The following is a 22,811-nucleotide window of genomic DNA, read 5'->3' as shown; positions in this document are numbered from 1 at the left end:
AAGCCATACATGTGATAGCCCATACATGATCTTTGGATCACTTTTTGGATTTCTGTGTGGAAATGACAAGAATAGTTTTCCTGCTTTGTACTTTAGAGTTTCAGATCCATTTACTCATACAAAAAAATTCGTCAAGAACTTCCACTTCCAGCCATGACAGTGTGAGGAGCTCTATGGATCTGCTCTCCAGTGAAACTGGTGAAAATTATTTTAAAAAAAAAAAAAACATTTAAAGTCTCTGGAAGTGGTCTTAAGAGCATATAGTCAATGAAGAAAAACTTATTTAAGAAAATCTACTGAAACTCAGTAAGAAAAGTGAAAGTTTGTAGTATTTGAACTAAGAACTGCTTCCTCCCTCCCTCTCAGCTGGGAGAGATGGAAACCCTTGTCCAAACTAATACAGAAATTAATGCAGCAGATAACACAGAGCTCCCTTCTCCATCAGCTCAGAGTGGGAGGGCTTTCTTCCCTGAAGAGACTGGGGGTAGCTTTAGCATTCTTTATCCTGCCTCAGCTAATCTGCCTCTGTTGCTGAGACTAAATTCTGAGTGAGTGCAGCTGAGAGGAGCGGTCTCCTTCCCTTTATCCAGCTCTCCACTCATGGGACAGAGGCTCTACCTTGGGTGTGTTACCATTGAGAATAATGGGGCACCAGTTGCCCTTGTCCCTTGCTGGTGGGACACAGGTTCCACCCTGGGAGAAACAAGCTGAGGAGATCTGGGGCTGCTGCTCCCCCATCCCCTCCGATTGTTTTCTCAAAGGGGGTTACTCAATGAGAAGTATGCCATAGTCTCTGCCTACAGCATCAGAATCAGGGTTCCAAAACTTTCCCCAGAGAAGCAGACAGACCTTATAATACAGCTCTGAATCTCTCCCCAAAGGAACCAACTTTATTGGCAACAGAGTGTGAAGTTCATCACTTGAGGGTGCAGGTCGTGGTAAAAGGCAGTTGGAAAGAGAGTGACAGATTCATTGGAGATACAGGTAATCAAAAGGCTGGCTAGTTTGCTAGAGAGAAAGGGCGAAAGAGATAGCTTGGAGGAACCGTCTTGTGGTTAGAACAAATCTTAAATACTGATCTCAGGAACTATCCCCTCATAGGAACCCTAATAGACTTTCAGTTTGTGGAGCTATTTATGCCCCAGGATATTGTTGAAGACAGTAGATCAATCATCCGGCAGTTAGTGGCTCTTAACAGCAGGTTGTGGTCAGAGAGAGTTAGTCAAAGAGGAGGGGCTTGCTAAAGTCACTGTCATCCCAGGATGACTGTAGGCCTACCCAAGGGTGAGCCCCTTGCAGAGAGGGCGGGGCAGAATATGCTTCACTAAAATAATTCAGCCAGTTACTGAGCAAATAAACACCAATAGCAAGTCTTGGAGGGTAGGGACATTACCCAGTGTTACTACAATATATTATCTAAAATGTCCAATTCCAAAAAAAAAAAAAAAATGAGACATGCAAAGAAACAGGAAAGAATGACCTATACACTGGGAGGTGAGGGGGAGCAGGCAAAGGAAACTGCCTGAGAGAATGACCAGATGTTGGATTTAATAGACAAAGACTTCAAAGAAGCCAATTTAAATATAGTCATAGAACTAAAGGAAAACAAAATTAAAGAAGTAATCCAGGGTTTGATGAAATATCACATCAAATGGAGAATATCAATACAAACATAGATATTAAAAAGAAAATGAAGAAGAACCAAATGGAAATTTTGGCATTAAAATGTACAGTGAAGTACAGTAACTGAAATAGAAATTCACTAACGGGGCTCAACACTAGGTTGGAACTAGCAGAAGAAAGAATAAGCAAACTTGAAGATCAATAGAGAGTATACAAGGTGAAGAACAGAGAAAAAAGAATAAAGAAAAAATGAAGAAAGTCTCAGAGAATTGTGAGGCAACATTGATGTACCAACATATGCATAATGAGAGAACCAGAGGAGAGGAGAGAGCAAAAGGAGAAGAAAAAAAATATTTGAAGAAATAACGTCTTAAAGCTTGCCAGATTTACTGGGAAACAACCTACACATCCAGGAAACTCAGTATTCAAAGAGATGCAAAAGTGGATGCAGCATAGTAAAAATGCTGAAAGCCAAAGACAAGGAGAAAACCTTGAAAGCAGGTGCACTCAGGGGGCCTGGTGCAGCTGGGGCCTGGTGCACTCGGGTTATGGTCCATGGCTCCACCTGGAGCACGAACCCAGGACCTTCTGTGTGTAAAGCAGATGTGCTAACCACTACACTATGGAGCCACCCCCAAGATAATCTTAATAAATGGAAAAAGATTTTATGTTTATGGATTGGGAGATTTATTGTTGCTAAGATGCCTGTACTTCTCACATTGATCTGCTAATTCAGTGCAATACCTTTTAGAATCCTAAGTAGCGTCTTTGTAGAAATTGAAAAGCCAATGTTGGGATTCATATGGAATTGCAAGGGATGCAGAATAGCCAAAACAGTCTTGAAAATAACAAACTTGGGGGACTCAGAATTCTCAGTTGCAAAACTTACTACAAAGGAACAATAATCAAGACTGTAGTACTGTCATAAAGATAGATAAATTGTATGAGTGTTTGTGTTCAATAGAATAGTATTGAGAGTCCAGAAATAAACTTATGTGTCTATGGTCAACTAATTTTTGACAAGGATGACAAGACCATTCATTGGGGAAAGAATAGTCTTTTAACAAGTGGTCTTTTATATCCACATGTAAAAGAATGCAGCTGCACCTTTACCTCACATCATATATAAAAATTAACTCGCAATGAATCAAACCTAAATGTGAAGCTAAAACCATAAGACTCTTAGACGAAAACGTAAGGATAAGTCTTCATGGCTTGAGATTTGGCATTGGATTCTTAAATATGACACCAAAAGCACAAGCAACAAAAGAAAAAATAGATAAATTGGACTGCATCAAAGTTGACTTTGTGGTTCAAAGGCACTCTCAAGAAAGTGTAAAGACAATCCACATGTATCAAAACCAGTTTTACTATAGGCTCATTGATATAAATAAGACAAGTTCCTATGGCATCTCAGCTTCTCATCAACATAATAAAATGATATTATTCAAGGAGGTGCTGTACTTCCTAAACTAGTATAGTGGGAAGCCGTGATTCAAGCCTAGGCAGTCTGATCTGGTTCAGCATCCAGTGTATACCACACTACCATTCAGTAATTGAATTCATCTGTTGTATAGCATATGAATCAATTCTATTCATTTTCCGACTTTAGGCATCCAAAATTTGAGACTTGATATGGAGCATAAACACAGCTTTGACATTGAACTAATTATCAGCATTGATAGGAAACAGAAGAACGTGCTTTTGCAGTGTAAGTGACTGGCTAGGATAACTAGCGAGAATATGAGTGTCAGCTCTCCCCAAAAACAGTATCATGCTTGATCTATAGGAGTTAGACATGTTGAAGTCTCTCTCTCTTTTTTTTTTTTTAGATTCCTCAGATATATTTTTGGCTGAAAGTATAGTTTATTTTTCTCAGCAGTTAGCCCTTCCTTACAAAGTTTGATCATGTATTAAGGAACGTGAAAAACTTGTACATCTTTGACTAATTAAAAACACTTAGAGACCTGAAAGAGTTGTTGGCTGATTAGACATTCCCAGTGTTCCCAACTTCCCCATTTATAGATGAAAATCTGACAAGTTGACTTGCCGGAGGTCACAATTAATGAGTAGAATTGCTAGGATTCAAACCAAGTCTTCTGTCTCCTTTTCGGCCTTCAATGATCATCTTTGCAGGGCTTCTCCGTGGGAAATTCACAGTGTAGTAATGGACCAGAATATCTTCCAGCACAGAGGTTCTTTCTAAGATATGTCACACCAGGGGTCATCACACTGTGGCTGAATACTTTCAGTAATGGGAAGCTCACAGTAGCTACTCTGCTGTTGAATAGCTTTAATTGTTAGAAAGCTTTTATATGAACTCTAAATCTGCTTTGGTTGATCCTCCTACTTTGCCCATATCCTACTCTGCCTCTGCCTTTGTCCACCATTTTGCTTATCTGCCTACTTCCTTTCTGCCACTCCATCTCTTTTTTTTCCCACTTATTGCCCAACACTTAAATTTATCAAGCTTTCTCTGGCTAAATTCCCTGTAGTTTATTCTTTCAGTCTTTTAATACACAGTTTAAGTTGCTGTACATTTATATTGCTCATTCATTTTAATATGTGTTCAACCTCCCTAATATTATAAATAACTTGAGTCATGTGCTTTTATAGCTTCTCAACCCAAAATAGACTTCTCATTATTTGGTTAGAATTTACTTCTCTTGAATAATTTGCATGTTCTTGAACTTTTAAATTGGGAGCATTTTGAGTCGTGTGCTTATATCGGGGCTATGTACCCGGGGGTCAGTAATGGACACTATAGTTCTAAATGGACACTATAGAATCCATAAAATTAATATCAAATTGCAACATCAACACTTTCCCTTTTTAAGTGGTTTTGCTATTAAAAGGTAAATACAGATAAAAACTTCCTAGCCATATTATGCCTGTGTAGAGTATGCCTGTAAATATTTCTTGATCTGTTTGTCCATCTGGCCATCTTTATGATGTAATGTACATTAGTCTCTATTCTACGCCAAGCACTATGCTAGAGATTTTTTTTAACATATCATCTCATTTAATATTTATAAGCCCTAGATGCTACCTCTATTTTTAGAGATGAGGAAATGAGGCACAACTGTTTTCAAGAAATTGCCCAAAATCATATAGCCACAAGGGGCAGAGCTGGTGTTTGAACACAAGTGCTTTCTTTACTTTAATTATACTATTTCCCAGTGAGTAGTACATAAGATGCCTTACACCTTACAATATGTTCTCTCAGATGCTATCTATATTAAATAATTACAGTAACCCCGTGAAATAGATATATTTCTTACACATGAGAAAATTTAGCTTCAAATAGATTAAGTAAATCAGTCCAGATCCAAGTTCAGAAAACAGTAGAATTAGGGACTGGAAAGAACCCAAATAATCTATTTCTCTGCCTTTTCTGCTATACCATTAGTATGTTACCGTGCCTTTGAAGACCTCTAAAATCTCACAACTGTTTCGTTGAGACAGCTTAACCTTTCTTTTGTTTCTATTCCTGGCTATCTTAGTCTGCTTAGACTACCATAACAAAATACTGGGTGGCTTAAACAACATACATTTATTTATCATAGTTTTGGAGGCTGGAAAGTCCAAAGTCAGGGTATTGGCAAGGTTCATTCTGAGGCTTCTTCTCGGTTTATAGGTAGCCATCATCTCACCATGTGCTTATATGACCTCTTCTTTGTGCAGAGAGGGTGGGGGAAAGCATGAACAAGCTAGCTCTCCAGTGTCTCTTCTTATAAGGGCACTAATCCCATTGGACCAGGGTTACACTGTCATGATCTCATCTAACCCTAATTACTTCTCAAAGCTCCCATCTCCAAATACCATCACATTGGGGGTTAGGCCCTCAACATACTAGTTTAGGAAGGACACAGACATTTAGTCCTTTACAATCAGAGGCCCAGACTATCTTCTATACCTGCCCCTGGGCTGCTAGAGCTCAAAGCAAGGGATTCTGAACTAGAATAACTAGTTCAGAGTAAATAGTTAAGTGTTGTGGAGTAGGTGGCATTGAAGACAAAGTAAGAAAATTCCAAAAAGACTATATAGGAAAGACTTTGATAGACTGAAAAAGCAAAAAGGCAAAGGGACTGTAGAAATCAATGGGACCAGGGTCTATATCAGCCATCAAGATACAAGGTATCTGTTGTGACAGAGCACCTATTTTTCAGCCTTGTTAATATACTATATAATCAAACTATAGCTTGTGCTAAGAACTCACTAAAGATTAAATGAGATAATCTTTTCTTTGGTAAATTCTGATATGAAACAAATTATGTATACCTATATATTTGCCATTATATTATCTTAAAATGCTAAAATATATTTTACATAGGTAGTGCAGAAAAGGGCTTTCTGAAAAATAAAGACTCCTACTTCAGTGATAAGAAGCGTAGTTAGCTGGTATTGTATTTGAAGAAAAATAAAAAGTTTTGACATACCCATTTCTGCCCTCAGTCAAGAAAAGAAAGGCAGGTGATTGGTTTTGTAAGCTTTTGTTTATACCCAAGTTGTCTTTCCCATCTGTTAATGAATTCTTAATGATGCAACAAGTCTTTCTCAGGATTGCTAATTAGCAAGGAAACTTTATTGAAACTTACATAATTGTTGTTACTCTGAACTGTCTTTTCAGTCTTTTTGGCAAGATCACCATGATATAGAACATAGCCAGAAGGACTATATTATTAAAGACGGATATGCGTAAGAAGGGAAGCTAGAGGTGAAATTTAGGAAGTGAGATCAAACCTCCTTGACAAAGAGTATCTATTTAATAAAAAGTGAGAATTACCGTTGTCTCCCTACTACAAGTAGAAAAACCCCAAAGCGTAAGATATACTATTAAACTAAATCTCTCTGGACCCAGCTACATGAGTATTCATTTAGAAAATCTCATCTTTAGCTTTTTATAAGGAAATTACAAATTTGACCCCCAAAATCCTCACTCTCTTTTATTAAAAGCCCATTTTAGAATTCTGGCAGTAAGCCATTAACTTTAATATTTTTATAAAATACAGTTTTTTAATAGGTCTGTCTTGTGGGACTGACAACATTGTTCTCACTGTTAATTATAGTAAGCTTATTTTAGAATTTAATACCTCTATGTCTTTGTCGTGTGTGTGTGCACACACATACACACTCAAATGTGCATGCACAGAGGGCAAAAGTTTAGAACTATCAGATTTAGGTGACTGACCTTCAGCTTCAGTTAAGAACTAAAATTAGATCCCTGTGGAATATTTATCCAGTGACATCCATCAGAGGACAGTGTAGGCATAACCTTGTGAGACCAGGGAGGCATCATCCAAAGGATCCTGCCTTAACTACCATTCTTCTGATATCTGATCTTTTTATCTTAAAAAATTTTGTGACTTTTTGTATTGTGATTTGTACTGCCTTTGTTTATTTTCATGTAGAAGTTCTTCCCCAGTCCCACCCCCAGTGAATCTTTTGGTAAAATAGTGGTTAAAGAGGATGCACCAGGATTGTCCTGTGACTTTAAGTATCCCTGGCGCTGTGCCACATCTCCCAGTTGAATGTGCATAGTCTATTTTAAGACCAGGGTTCTATCCCATCACTATAGGAGTACTGGTTGATGGAGCGAGAGCATAAATCAAACATGTAGCTAACATTGTAGACATAATGGGCAAAAAAGGAGGGGGAAAGGCCATTCTTATTAAAGAGGAAGTGGCATACTGTAAAGATAGGTATTTCACTACCACTACAATAGAAGAACAGAAACATTAAAAAAAATAATAAGTAGAACCATGTTTAATGACTTCGTTTATTTAAGGAGAAAAATAATCGGTCCTCAATAATTCCTTTCACAGACCCAGCTTAATGCTGAATTGCTTTTAATGTTGGAGTACCCATTTTTGCCTTATTTCTTATACATCACCAGTTACCAGCAGAATGAAAAGAGAGTAGGACTGAGTTAAATAAGAATCTGAGTCCCCTTTCCCATTGTAGCTTTTTGTGCTACCTTAAGCAAACCATTTAGCTTCTCTGGGAGTCAGTTTTCATATCTGTAAAATTTAAGAAATATCCCCTAGTCTTGAGTATGTTATGTATTATTATTTTTTTTAAGATTCTGTGGTCAAATAAAGGAAAGAGAAGTTTTTAAAAATTAAACAATTTTTTTTAGTACATCTGAGACTCTTTACTATTTTAATAAGCCTTATGAGTTTCCCAGACCTATTCTCCCACAAAACCTGTTTTTTATAGAACCTTTTACACTGCTAGTGCTTATTCACACACACACACACACACACACACACACACACACACACACAGTCACTATAGCCCCTTCTAACTCTTTAACATTCTTATTCTGGAAGTTATACTCATTTTGTTTGGCTCTTAAGCTCTTTCTGGCCTTTAGTTATCCTAGGGTTACTGCCAAGTTGAATTCAGTGCCTGTGCTGTGTGTATAACCTGCCTCTCTTTCCAGCTTGAACTGGAAAGTTATTGCATTTTCCTGTTTCTTATAAATAAAACAGACATTAGTCCTTGTCTTTTGCAATGTTCACTTTCTCTGTTCACTGTTGTTTCATTTTGATTTGGTTATTCAGTCGTTGGTCTAGTTTTATTCTAAATTAATCTGTGAATCTTTACCTGAATTTCACTGACTAGTAGTAAAAACTTTTGAAAACCTAAGCTCGTTAAATCTTTTTTTTTTTTTGGTGCCTCAGATTCGAACTAAATCGTTTTGATAAGCAGTGATGTTGGAGAGAATGCTAGATGTCAAATCTACATGTAGGCTTATTATTTCAATCAGAAAAACAAGCCTCCTTCAAGATACTGCTGTTGGCTGAGATCTTTAATTATAGGTCTTATTCTTGGAAATGTATAATTTTAGCTCTAACTGTGTACCATCATCTTATTTAATAAAACAATACTGTAATACAGAGGATATTATCCTCATTTTATACATAATGAAACTGAAGCTCAGAAAACCAAATAACTTACCCAGATCTCACAGGTAATAAATAGCAAAGTGAAGTCTGTCTGACTCTGCAACTCATATACTCTTTTATACCACATAGCCTCTTACTAAAGTGTATGATAATATTATATGTAAGCACATACATTGTAATTATAATGTTCAATAACATCTAGGGCAGTACATATACACTATCTCATTTAATTTTCCCAGCAAGCCTAGAAAGTAGGTACTACCTTACCCAGATAAAGAAATGAAAGTTGACCAATTTATTCAAAGTCATACAACTAAATAAGCAGCACCCGGGAATTAAATCCAGCGTTGTAGTGACCTAGTGAATGTCTGGACATAATACTTTCTCTAGCACGCAGTGCTTTAAAGATATCACACTTAGTATGTATGTGTGTAAGTATTCAACATATTGGACAGCATCTTTGTACCCGTGGAAAAGAAATATGTCAGACAACTCCCCCCACCCGCCAAAGCTGATGAGAGAGATAAGAAGTCTCCGTAAATATAATTCAAGGTCAGATGTATTAAGAGCTATAAAAGTGATAGAGATTAAGTACTTGGGATTTAGAGGTGGAAGAGGTTACTTCCTGCTGGGAAATGGCAAGGATGACATTTGCTTTGAAGATAAAAATGATTTGGGAAGTTTGGGGTTTGAGAAGACATTCTAAGTACAGGAAATAACATGAAAAATGGTACATAGGTTCACACAGGCAGTAGAGAGTAGGTTTTTTTACTTGGATAAAGGATATTGTGACAATAAGTAGTTGAATATGAGTTTTAGAAAGGTGAGTTATGGGGATCTGACCCCTTCCTAGTTAATGAGTTTGGATGTACTTCATTTGAGGTGTCTATTTGGGAAGAATTAGAAACGTCTACCAGGCAATAACATTTTCCTTTTGCTGCAAACTTTAGGAAATAAGGCCCCTCTCTCATGAATGAATGATAATACCATCAACCAAGTTGTCTAGGTTAGTAACTTAAGAGGCGTCTTGTCTCCTCTTTGTTCTACCCTACACATCTAATCATTCTATCAACCATTCAGTCAGTTCCACTTCCTTAAAATCTTTTAGCTTTCTTTGCCTTAGTTTAGACCTCGATCATTTCTCACCAGAATTCTTAACTGGTTCTGTCCTGTCTCCTCTCTTGTCCATTTTCCATATTACCATTAGTGATTTTTCCAAAGCACAAATCTAATGTTATTCCCCTGCTTAATACCTTGCAGTAAGTTCCGCATTTCCCTCTGGGTTAATTCCAAACTCTTCATTCCCCTCATTATACAGACATGAACTAGTACATCCTCTCTTTAAAAAGAAAAGAAAAACAGCCTCTCTTGACCTTATTCTTTCTTGTTACTATCCCTTTTCTCTGCTTCCCTTATAACCACATGCCTTAAGGTATGTACTTCTCTCTTTGTCACCTCCCAGATACTCTCAGGAAACTGCTTTTATCAAGGACATTGGTGATCTAGCATTGCCAGATACTTATGCTACTTGATAGTTCATCAGCATTTGAAACAGTTGATTAGTCCCTTCATAAAATATATTCCTGTCTTATCTTCCAGAACATCACACTCCTAGAATTCCTCTGGCCTCTCTAACTGATACCTCTTAATTTTTTTATCAGCTTCTGCTTCCCCCAGCCTCTAAGTGTTGGCATTTTTCAGGGTTCTATGGTAGTTCTCCTTTTTTCTGTATATTTTTCTCTAGGTGATCTCATCCATTCTTGCAGCTTGAAATGCCTTTACTCATATATATCATCAGGCGTAGCGCTGATGGTTGCTTAGGGCTCCAGCCATACACACTCAGCTTCTTACTTGACATCTTTCTAGACATTTCAAACTTAATGTGTCCATACAGAATTTCCCCCCAAAACTGTTCTTCCTCCAGTCATCCCATTCTCAATAAATGGCACTACACTGCTTAAGTCAGAAACCCCTCTCTCGCAAATAGCAAGTACTGTCCATTTTTCCTCAAAAATACATATCAAAGCCATCTACCTGTCTCCCTCTACACTGCTACCACTCTAGTTGAAGCTGTATTTGTTCCCCTCCAATCCGTTTCCAGTGTGATTTTTTCAAAATTTTAATTGAGTTGTACTTCTCCTTTGCTTAAGCTCCTTTAGTGACTTTTCATAGCATTTGAAGCCAAGCCTCCTTATCATGGCCTGTAAAACTTCACATGATCTGGTCCCAGCTTATATCTCTGCTATTAACATCACTCATACTGGCTTTAAAGACCTTAAGCACACCAGGCTCTGCCTGCCATACTCTTTCTTCTACTCTGCACATTCAGCAGCTTTTCACCATCAAAACTTGGCTTCGCTCTATCTAAAGTTGATCCTTTCTAGTTATTTTCTATCATAGCATCCTGTTCATTTCCCTTATAACATTTAGTAACATTTTAATTACATGTTTTTCACTTGTTTATTATCTAGACTATGATTCTCAAAACACATAACGGAATCATGTCTGTTTTGTTCACTGCCATGAAGCACAATGTCTTGAATATATCAGACACTCAAATATTTGTTAAATGACCAAATGGAAATTAAACATGTATGTTTCTGGTGTCATCTTAGATGCCACTTCCTTAGGAAGTGTTTCCTTGAATTGATCCGTTTCCCTCCCGTGAGATTGGATTAGGTGCCTTGGATTTGTATTATCATAGCTTTTTACACTAAAATCACTAGTTCTAGTGGAGGGCAATTTTGCTTTCCAGGAGACATTTGGCAATTTCTGGAGACATTTTTGATTTCTATGACTGGATGGTGGTAGTGGTTGGAGGGTGGTTGGTGGCATTTAGTAGGTGGTGGTCAGGGATGCTATTAAATATCCTATAGTACACAGAACAGCTTCTTATAACAAAGAATTGTCTAGTCCAAAATGTCAGTAATACAGAGGCTGAGAAACTAGTTTAGATCTATCAGAGCACTTATCACATTAATCCATTGCTGATGTGCCTTTGTAATTCTCCCCCACTCGATTTTAAGTTCCTTAGAAGTTTGCCATTATCTCCCCAGTACCAAGGACATTGTCTTGGATTTATAAAATAGATGCTTGGTGAATTCTTGATTAAAGAATGACTAGATGAAAAAAATGAAAATGCTCACCATCCATGGCACAACCAGACCAAATTGGTGTAACTCTTGATATTACATATAGAGGGTAATTGCTTAGTCATTGAGGTGAAATATAATTTTTGTTACTTACGGAATGATGATACAAGAGGTTCTGTAGAGGGCATCAATGAGACGTCATATTTCATAGATATAGTCCATTTAAATTTAAAGCTAAGTTGTAGCACTAAAGGGACCCCAAGATAAAAGTGACTTAAGGAATGTAAAGGTGTATTACCTTTTCAAGTAACAGTTCTGAGGTGATCAACCAGGCTGGCGGGTGCCTCTGTTCCATAAATTTATTCGGTGGCCCCATTTCTTTCCAAGATGTCAAGTCAAACTTCACCATCTTAGCATTGTCCTGGCCTGTACTGGACTGCCATTTCCAAGTTCTGGGCTGCAGAAGGGGTCAAGAAAGTAAAGAAGGCATGCCCACTGTCTTAAAGGCCCAAACCTGAAAATGGAATACAGTATGTCCACACACACACATCATTGGCAAGAGCTCAGTCACATGGCCGTGGAGAACAGCTGAGGAATGTGGCGTAGCTAGGCAGCCTTGGGCCTTGCCACAGTGCCATTACTATATAAGAAGAAAATGGATTTTGGTAGACAGCTGTCAGTTTTCACCACAATGCCTAACAATTAAACTAAGTTACATAAGCTTGTTTATGAAGTTTATGTTATTTCCTCATTACTCTGAGATCTGAGTTCATTTTACTACCTTGATTATATAGTTGAAGAAAACTTACACAGGATAAAATGCATGGTCTAGAACAGTGCTTCTCAAACTATCTGTGATGAAGGACCAAGTTTTGTTTGCTTATTTTTTCCTAATTTGTAGTAGACCAGTACCTTTGTAAAATACAATTTAAATGAATCATTAGAAGAAATAATCATATCTTTGGACGTCACAGCAAAGTCCAGTTACTATAAAGGTTTCCAAATGCATACTCTCAGTTTTTATACCTGTCTCAACTCATGTACCTATCTCAATATAGTCACAGTTTGTGAACTGGCACCAATCTGTACACATTCTAGAGAGAAACTTGTTTCAGAAGTGTATTCTAACCTCTTTTGGATTGCCAGACTGGTAGACTATGATGTCTGTGTTTTAAGCAAAGACATTTTCTTTATGTATAAAACTTGACTTTTAATTTTTAAATATTTTTAGAAGTCATCTTTTAAGACAGTACATATATGTCATGATAGATCATTTGAATGCTCACATATGCTTCATAGCATGGTTTACTTGTTTCACACCTATAGCCAGAGCTGATCTTAGTTTTACAGATTCATAGTAAAAAGCTGTCCATTCTGGAGGTGGAAGAAGGTTGCCCTGGAGAGGTTCGATGCATGGTATAGATGAAAAAAGAGGCCTAATAAAGCGACATATTCAAGATCACAGTTAATAAATGAGAAACAGCGATGGCATGATCATTAACTTACAGTGGAAAAGACACTAGAGTCACATGATCTGGATTGAGTCCTGGCCTTCTGCTTCTTAGCTAAGTGTCCTTAGGCAATTAAAGAATCATATATCAAGTGTTCATTAAGCACTTTTTAGATTTAAGGAACAAATATAAAATTTTTTTGTAAACTGTAAAGCACATAAGCAAATAATATTACAATAATTACTAAAATTATGAAGTCATTCCTTCTGATACTAAGTTCACTGTTCTTTCTGGTCTCTCTATATTTTATGCTAGAGACTTATTGAGAACAGGAGTCATATTTAATATTTCATTCAGTTAAAATTATGTTTATAAAGACTGTAGCAATGTGGAAAAATACTTATAATCAAATTAAAAATTAAATTTAAAAGTCAGAAAACAAAATTACATACACACGATGATTGTAACTGTATGTTAAAGTAGTATATCTGTTACTGATAATCAAGCACATTGACCAAGGATAAACTTCTCTGTTCACTGCATATAAAATATACTAGCTAGGATAATTATGAATGTTTTTCTATTTTCTTTAATAGTTTGATTCATTTTACATTTTAAGAACATAAATATTTAATTAATTTAAACTCTTGAGAAAAACTTTATATGAAGACACGTGATTTCTATTACTTGTATGAAAAAACTTCTTTACCCAATGGGGCAAACCATCCTACCAGTACAATTACAAAAATAGCCTTTACTATATCTCTCTTTCTTTTTTAGAAAGGAGAAGTATCAAGACAATATTAATAGACTTAAGCTAATGCTTTAGATTTGGGGAACTTCTTAATGCTAATTGCTCTGCTGAGGGCTACAAGGATTATGAAGAAATAAAAGAGTGCTTATAACATCCTGGAATCTATTTCACAACAGTCCTATGAGATATAGGAGATGTTATTCCTATTTTACAAGTGGGAAAGTGAGAGTCAAAGAAGCTAAATAACATTTCTGAATTTCACAGTGGCAGAACCAGGTGTTAAACCCAGATCTTTCTAATTCAAAAGCCACTGCGATACATTTTCTTTTCTCATTAAAAAAAAAAAATGTCCTTTCCACCTTCAGAGAGCTTTTAGTAGTTGAGGCAAACTCATAAAAAGAAAACTAACAGGAAGAATGTGCCAAGCACCAAATGATTGCTACAAATTGTGGTTTGGATTTTCCTTGGAGAGAAAGAATGTTGGGGGCTGAAGTGGTTAGGGAAAATTTTATATCAAAAGTGAATTTTAAGCGTAGCTTTGGAGAATGGGTAAAACTTAAGTAGTCAAAGAAGGAGGAGACTGATGCATGTAGAGGAGAGGTGGTTAGAAAGCAAAAGAGCTCAATGTGAGATGGTTTGGAAAGGAACATAGCTAAAGAGAAGGACCTGACAAGAAAATACTGTGAAAGAGAAGGTTCAAAAAGCAGGTTGGAGGATCCTAAATGCTAAGCTGAGGACAATGAGATTTTATCTTACAATAATACATAAAAGATAACCTGCACTGAACACTTACCACAGGCTAGTCACTGCTCTAAGTGCTATACGTGTGATGTCATTTAACTCCTAAAGTAAATGAGGTCCAGAGAAGCTAAGTAACTTGCCAAGGTCACTTTAGAAGACAGTAGAAGAGCCAAAGTTTGAACATAAGCAGTTTAAATCCAGGTCCCTTGCTCTTAATCACAACGCTGTTCAGATTCTAGAGTCCGTGGTAAATAGAACAAGTTTCAAGCCCAACCCCTGACCTTAAACAAGTAATGTGCTTAACACCTTTAATAGTTTTTAACATTTAAGAAAGGTAATGTGACCAGACAGTGACATCTCATTCCTATCTCTGCCACCCATATACATCGTTAGCACAAAGCAGTCAAGGAGAAGCTAAGGTACTTGTGCTAATTCTATCCACTGCCTGCTTTTCTGTGATTATCCAGTCATTACTCTAAGCTTACCACTAGCCCCTAACATCCAATTGACATCAGTCCATTGTTAACTATAATTCGGTGGTTCTCAGAGTGTGGCTCTTGAACCGACAGCAGCGTCAACTGGGAACTTGTTAAAAGTTCCAGTTCTGGAGCCTTACTCTAGGTGGATTGAATCAGAAACTCTGGGGGTGAGGTGCAACAATATGGGTTTTAACAGTCCCTTTAGGTGATTATGATACATGCTGAATTTTGAGACTCACTACTATAGTATACTCTAGGATTTCAGTTCAGGAGCAAACCACAAATTTGGGAGCAATAAGTGGTATTAGCATTGGGGAACCATTGGGATCTTACTCTTGAATCTCTGCTGCTGGGTCTTGCACTCTAACTTTATAGAAGTAGCCACGGCTATTCCTAAGCTAATGAGCATTTTAAAAGGGCCTTTTCGCAGACTGTGATTTTTAGTAATTGTAACTTTTGCTTTATGACTTTAGTTCATTCCTGAAAACCTGACCTCTAAGTGAAATGTTATTAAATCAGAAAAGATTTTCATTAATTTTAATGGAAAAAAGTATGTGTTTTATGATTATCTGAGATACCAAAATAATTTTGAGATTAAAAAAATATGTAATGAAAACAAGTTTGTAGAATGAATACTTTGAAAGTAAATAAAAATAGTCTGTACCTAAAATGGAATGATGGTTTATTTTACTTGCAAATTGAGGAAAAGAAGACTGATAGTCAGTGGTGGCTAGTGGAGGAGGAATACAAAGAAGTCATTCTTTGGAAAGTGCTGGAAAGTCAGGTGGTAGACTTTGAGGCAGGTAATCTTTGGGAGTTTATGGTTATCTTGCACTTAAAAGTAGTTATAGCACACCTGGGCAAGCCACTGGGACTCAGATGAAACATAGCCTCTGTTCCTAAGGAGTCTGCAGAAGGAGTGAGTGCTGTTGGAGGCACAAACAGAAAGAAAGCAAAGGAGGGAGTGGCTGGGGAGGCCTGTAAACCCCTCAGTCCTCGAACTCAGCCTTAGAAAAAGAGTGGGGTCTTGACTTGGTGGACATAGTGGCAGGGCATGCCATGCTGAAGGAGCAGTGCGGGAAATGGCTCAGTGCAGGACATACGACAAAGGGCCTGGGAGTCATTTTGAGGACTTGGAAAAGAAAGGGATGGGATTCTAATAGAGACATCAGTAGGAAAGAGGACACTGGCTCATTTCAGCTGCATTCTGTGGACAGCAAGGAGCTATGGAAAGTGAAGAGAGCAGGGCATGGTTTAGGGAAAGTAAAATCAATGAAAACTTAGTCATAGCACAGAAAAATACTTTTAGGGCAAAGTAAGGACAAAATACAGTTGCACCTTTGAAACACAGAAGCAGTGTGCACACTCAACAGATGGAGGAATCATAAAGAATACTATCTCTTCAGTCCTGCCTGATATACATATGCAAAGCAAAACTTTTCTGATTCATTCAAATGTGGTACACGATTTATTAATTTGTTCTTTATCATATTCTCTGAATAGAAGTGATTGTATTGAGTAAAACAACGAGTGTGTCTAATAAATACCACTTCTTTTGTTATATTTTGAGTATGTCTTTGATTTTTTTTTTTAAGTTTTAATGCAGAAAAGGAGAGAGTAGTCATTGTCCAAGAGTGGTATTACTTTTCAAGAGACATTATAGCAAAAAGCTACCTCACAGTCATTATGTGAGACAAGTCTCTAATGAGAAGTGACATGTTTAATAAAACTGTGCTCTAAAACTAGATTGATTGAAAACTGCTTTAAAACTAGAATTCTTGTCTTTGATTGGCAGTTGATCTGCAAGCCTTTAGATGAGGCAGTTTTTAACTATAAATTTTGTAGGCACCTCTAATCTCTTTCATGTAGCCGTCCTATGCCCCAGAGTTTCACAGTCCATTTGTTTTATAGCTTTGGCTATTCCAATTTATATTCATACTTTGCTTTTTTCTTTCTTGAGTCTGAAGGCACAGGAAGAAAGGAGCCATGTCGCCCATGGGGGGTGGGGATTTTATTGTTTTGAGTTTAAAAAGGAAGGAGGAAAGATATAACTTAGTCATAGCACAGAAAAATACTTTTAGGGCAAAGTAAGGACAAAATACAGTTGCACCTTTGAAACACAGAAGCAGTGTGCACACTCAACAGATGGAGGAATCATAAAGAATACTATCTCTTCAGTCCTGCCTGATATACATATGCAAAGCAAAACTTTTCTGATTCATTCAAATGTGGTACACGATTTATTAATTTGTTCTTTATCATATTCTCTGAATAGAAGTGATTGTATTGAGTAAAACAACGAGTGTGTCTAATAAATACCACTTCTTTTGTTATATTTTGAGTATGTCTTTGATTTTTTTTTTTAAGTTTTAATGCAGAAAAGGAGAGAGTAGTCATTGTCCAAGAGTGGTATTACTTTTCAAGAGACATTATAGCAAAAAGCTACCTCACAGTCATTATGTGAGACAAGTCTCTAATGAGAAGTGACATGTTTAATAAAACTGTGCTCTAAAACTAGATTGATTGAAAACTGCTTTAAAACTAGAATTCTTGTCTTTGATTGGCAGTTGATCTGCAAGCCTTTAGATGAGGCAGTTTTTAACTATAAATTTTGTAGGCACCTCTAATCTCTTTCATGTAGCCGTCCTATGCCCCAGAGTTTCACAGTCCATTTGTTTTATAGCTTTGGCTATTTCAATTTATATTCATACTTTGCTTTTTTCTTTCTTGAGTCTGAAGGCACAGGAAGAAAGGAGCCATGTCGCCCATGGGGGGGTGGGGATTTTATTGTTTTGAGTTTAAAAAGGAAGGAGGTAAAGATATCTGTGTTTTATTAGATATGTAAACTCCAAATTCACATATATAATATTTTATGATACTTTAATATATATTTCTTAACCTAAATATATAAATGTAGATTATTTCCTTCTTGAGTAAAATCATGTGGGAGCAAAGGTTATTGGAATCCACTCCCAGGAATATAACAGGTAAGTAGTAGTTTGTGGATATTTGGGGGTGGGGGTCTTGAATGTGAAAGATCTGAAATTGGAGGAAATTTTTCTTATTTTATATATTTTGAATAATGGGTACATCATACTTTCCCCTACTCACAAACTGCATTCATTTTTTTAAGAATGATTTAACATTTTTTAATGATTTAATGATATTAAAACATTAAATGAAAGACCTTTCTAGTTATCAGATATGGTGGGGATAGAGTTGACATTGTTTCAGAATTTTTGTAGCTTGCCAGGTTAATTTCCTTCCCACCTCCATCTAGAGAACACAGTACATTTAAAATAGGCTTTATTTCCATAGCTGAGGAACCAGGATGTACTCAGAAGGTACACGTAGCCTAAGATTCCTGTCAAGTTCATGATGCTTGACCCACAGATAGCCTCTTTTTTAAGAGTTAAAGTCTGATGATAGGTTAATAGAGACTTTGTGAAATCTTACATTAGTCATAATTGTTGCTGTTGTTTTTATAAAATGTAATGGGTACAGAAATAGTTAGCAGTGGAATGGTTATACTTGCTCGTTCCATATAAAAGGCCTGAGCTTGAGAGCCCCAGAACTGCAGTTTATGGAAAAGAAATCTGGAGATTGAGTTTTGAGAGAGTGATTAATGGTTCTTAAATTAGGCAATGATAGAAATAACTTTTTCAAAAAATTCAAGATAGAGTACACTTTGAGTCCATCCTAAAAGAATTGTTTCTGATATAGTGGTAGCAAGATTTGGAACCAGGACTACTACATATATTTGTGTAATCTGTGTTCTATACCAAGAGAGCAAAGGGGAACTAAGATCTTGCTCACCCTATGAGCTTCCCAAGCCATGTGTCCTGGCGCCGGGCTGCCCAGAGGAAGAGGGGTTTTTTTTTGTAATTTGTCCACCCAGCAGGAACACTCTTTTGCAGTTAGTCAGCCTGGAAAGGGGCACCATTTTGTGATTGACTCGCAGGCACCGTATATGCTAGCTAAGCCCTCTTTGGAATCCAGTTTAGAATAATTTTTAGCAGTTTTGTCGGGAGATCTCGGAGGTCACTTGATGATTAAATATTGTTACGTTAGCTAAAGAGAGTTCTACAGTTTATAAAACATGGGACTACTGCCATAGAACTATAAATTCAGATGAAATAGCACAGCTAAGATTCAGCACAAACGCATACTTCTTTAAGTCTTTTTATAAGAGCCTGTACTCATGAGCAATTGTGAACCAAATCTCAAAGCATTAATCTTTACTTCTGGGAAAGGAACAGCTATGATTCAGACTGATTGCCTTCCATTCAGATATTATATGTAGTCTGATGTTCAAAATCTATTGAGAATAAAGCTATTTCAGACATTTGAAACTGGTGAATTTAAAAGAGAAGAAATGATTTTATAGAGCGAATATTGGCTAGAAATTAGGAAACCCTAGCTTTTACTACCCCCACTAATTCAGTCTGGCCCAGCAGAAGTGACTTAACTTCTCTAGCCCTCAATCTCCATATCTATAAAGTAAGAGAAGTACACCCAATATAAGGTCTGTTTCAGTTATAATATTTTGTGATCTAAAAATAATAAAAATCTTTTCTAGCTAGACCTTGAAATGCTATTAAATACATTGGTAGAGAAACATTCTATTTTAAATCATTTAAGCCAAATAGTGATTTTTGCATACTTGTTCTTATTTTTCAGAAACTCTGTGAAGGCATATTTAAAGTTCTTATAAAGGACATCCCAACAACATGTCAAGTGTCCTGCCTGGAAGTTCTCCGTATTCTCTCCAGAGACAAAAAGATTTTAGTTCCTGTAACAACCAAGGAAAATATGCAGATACTGCTGCGACTAGCCAAACTAAATGAGTCGGATGATTCTTTGGAGAAGGTGTCAGAGTTCCCAGTTATTGTGGAGTCGTTAAAATGTCTATGTAACATAGTTTTCAACAGTCAAATGGCACAGCAGCTCAGCCTGGAACTTAACCTTGCTGCAAAGCTCTGTAATCTCCTAAGAAAGTGCAAGGACCGAAAGTTTATCAATGACATTAAGTGCTTTGACTTGCGCTTGCTCTTCCTCCTGTCACTTTTGCACACCGACATCAGGTCACAATTGCGCTATGAGCTCCAGGGACTACCGCTGCTAACCCAGATCTTGGAAAGTGCCTTTAGCATCAAGTGGACCGATGAGTATGAATCGGCCATAGACCATAATGGACCTCCTCTCTCACCTCAGGAGACAGACTGTGCCATTGAGGCCCTCAAAGCTCTCTTCAATGTGACGGTAGACAGTTGGAAGGTGCATAAAGAGGTAAGGTTAAAAGGATATTCTTATCTACCATGGAATTTAATTGGTCTGGGGCATTCCTAGAGCTGCCTGCAAAGGAGGAATGCTAAGTTGGGAAATGGAAAAAACGTTCAGTTCCTCCATTAATCAGTTGTATGACTCAAGATTAATTTCTTAACCATTTCTTTCCATTTGTGTAACACTTATCAGAAGAATAGGGTGAAGATAGACTACCGTTTTGTAAGATGCCAAATATAATTCCTTCTCTGAGCCATGCTATCATGTCTTTTCTTTTAAGAAGCCTCTTTCAGGAATAAGGTTTAAATTATAAGATTTGAAGGGAAACAAAACAATGTGGTTCATAAAGGTATAGGCATTTTCAATGGCTGCCGTCTTAAAAGTTAGGATAAATCAGGCCAGTTGAAACTGATAATGAGAATTGATGTCTGCTCGGAAGAGTAAAAGATGCTGTGTTATCACTTATCATCCAGTCTCCTAGAGTGTTACTTTATAGTGTTAGATAACTTTCAGAAGTGTAAGACTGCAACTTGATACCCATGCTTGACCACAGTCCTAGAAAACAAGCATAATTACACGAGAGTATGGGAAAGGTTATTTTAAACCACTTGACTTATTTCTAGACTAAGATCCTTTTCTGTGGCGTGGACCTTCCAGCAGCTCAAAGTAAGGCAGATTTGATAGTTATATTTGAGTACCCAGAAGAACATTATGCTAAACAAGAAACTTAGTTTAAGGAAGTCAACAATTTTAAGTGAAGCAGACATAAGCTCTTTTTCCTTGTTTCTAGAATCTTGACATTTTACATTTACCCTCTCTCCTTAACCTTAAACATCTGGTGAAATTCATCTTCCGCTTTTAAAAGAAAAAAAAGCATTTTGATGCTAGAGCAAATTATCTTTTCTAACAATTGATTTTAGGTTAACATTTTGCTGTGTCCATTTGAAGCAGTTCTCACCATGAATAAAGATCTGTTTTTGCCAGCAGCCTGCTTTGAAAGGATTATCTCAGTGCAGTAATATAGTGGGAGTATGCAGGCATCTGAGTTTTAAAGTGCAAATAGGTCTATATTTTGAAACCAAATATTTGAAGATCAGTCCTAACAGCTGTTTTAGATGACTGTAGTATGGTCAGTTTTTCCTGGGACTTGGCAGAAAAAGATGTGGAAAGCCCACATGCTCCATTTATGCTTTGAAACCAAATATTTGGAAGTATTTAAAATGTTATGTCTCTATGCTTATTTGGTACCTTCTGTGGTTATTTTTCTTACACTGTTTGTTTTGGTGTTTTTAAGTTTTCCATTTAGTTGCAAGAGCTTTCTGAGACTGTTGGTTTGCCATTGTTGGACCCTCTGTTATTTGAATTGTGCCCCAAATAGTAGCTCAGACTATTCAGATTCCTGACAAAAAGGATTTATAACTCAATGGCTGCATATCAGTGTATGTATGGGATGGCATGGAATAAATACCAATAAATTGAGATTAGCCCTCATTAGTATGCTTCAGTTTTTAGTAATAGTGGGGCTAGAAGTTTTAGAAGAAAATGTTCATGTGGCAAATAAATACTCATTCTATGTAATGGAATGTTTGTTCTCCAAAAGATCCATAAGAAAAGATCAATAGTCCCAAAGCAGGCATCTCAGCAGACCTAGTGCCTCTTGGGTTGTGGATCAGATGATACAACCATTATAAAATGTGCCCCATTAATGTGACTCTGGGCTATTATTAAAGTTATCAGAAATGTAAACAGTATTGAAAATAGCCAATTCATTTAGTCAAGAGTGTGGGATAGGTTTTTTAAGCCACTCGAGTCTCTATAAGTCTCCAAATTCAAATTTTAGCATACATTTAGTCACTCAGTCAACAAATATTTATGGACAATTGCTAGGTGTTCTGCTCTGTGTTATGTAATATATTGACAAATAATAGGCACAGCCTCTGCTTTCATGGAACTCCTATTTTGTTGGTGAGAGAGGTAATAAGTAAATAGTTATATAATTCAAATTGTATTAAGTGCTAAGAAAGAAACAATGCAGTGATTGTACTTAGTATAGTCACAGAAGACCTCTGACGGTCTCTCCTGAAATTCGAAGACAGAATGATTCAGCCATTTGAAGAATGGCGGATGAGCATTTCCCAGAAAATGAACAGCATGTGAAAAGACACAGAAATCAGCATAGTGTACTTTTTAGTGAGGTACCCACAACTTAGTATGATGAAAATCTATAATAAGGACACAGAGAAACTTGCCAGAAAGAGTCCATTTACCTGGATTTTAATATTTCACTTGTCAAATGAAAGATATCATTCTCCAATTTAGCAAACACCTATAGAATTGTTAATGCTTTAAAATACCAACTGAAATAAAGAGACATGGAAAACACTGTACAGAAAAATCCAACTTTAAAATATAACAAAATAACTAATATTATTTTCTTTGTTATGAAAATGATGTATACTAATTGTAGAATCTGTAGG

At 36.7% G+C, this 22,811-nt stretch overlaps 1 protein-coding gene across 13 annotated transcripts in view; it reads left to right on the top strand.

Annotated features, from left to right (window-relative positions):
• Positions 1-22,811, top strand: part of RIC8B (RIC8 guanine nucleotide exchange factor B) — a 90,767-nt gene that overhangs the window by 14,018 nt on the left and 53,938 nt on the right. For all 13 annotated transcript variants that reach the window (XR_001517143.2, XR_003047085.1, XR_001517142.2 and 10 more), the window contains exon 3: positions 19,732-20,340. Coding sequence is in view for 2 of the 13 variants with exons in the window: in XM_015591548.2 (XP_015447034.1) it covers positions 19,732-20,340 (609 nt within the window). In the remaining 11 variants the exon portion in view is untranslated. The remainder of the gene's footprint in view (positions 1-19,731; positions 20,341-22,811) is intronic.

The sequence above is a fragment of the Pteropus alecto genome, unplaced genomic scaffold (assembly GCF_000325575.1).
Source record: "Pteropus alecto unplaced genomic scaffold, ASM32557v1 scaffold94, whole genome shotgun sequence".
In the NCBI taxonomy this organism is placed as follows: Eukaryota; Metazoa; Chordata; class Mammalia; order Chiroptera; family Pteropodidae; genus Pteropus; species Pteropus alecto.
The sequence above is the reverse complement of the archived record's forward strand: the minus strand, read 5'-3'. Positions and strand labels throughout refer to the sequence as shown.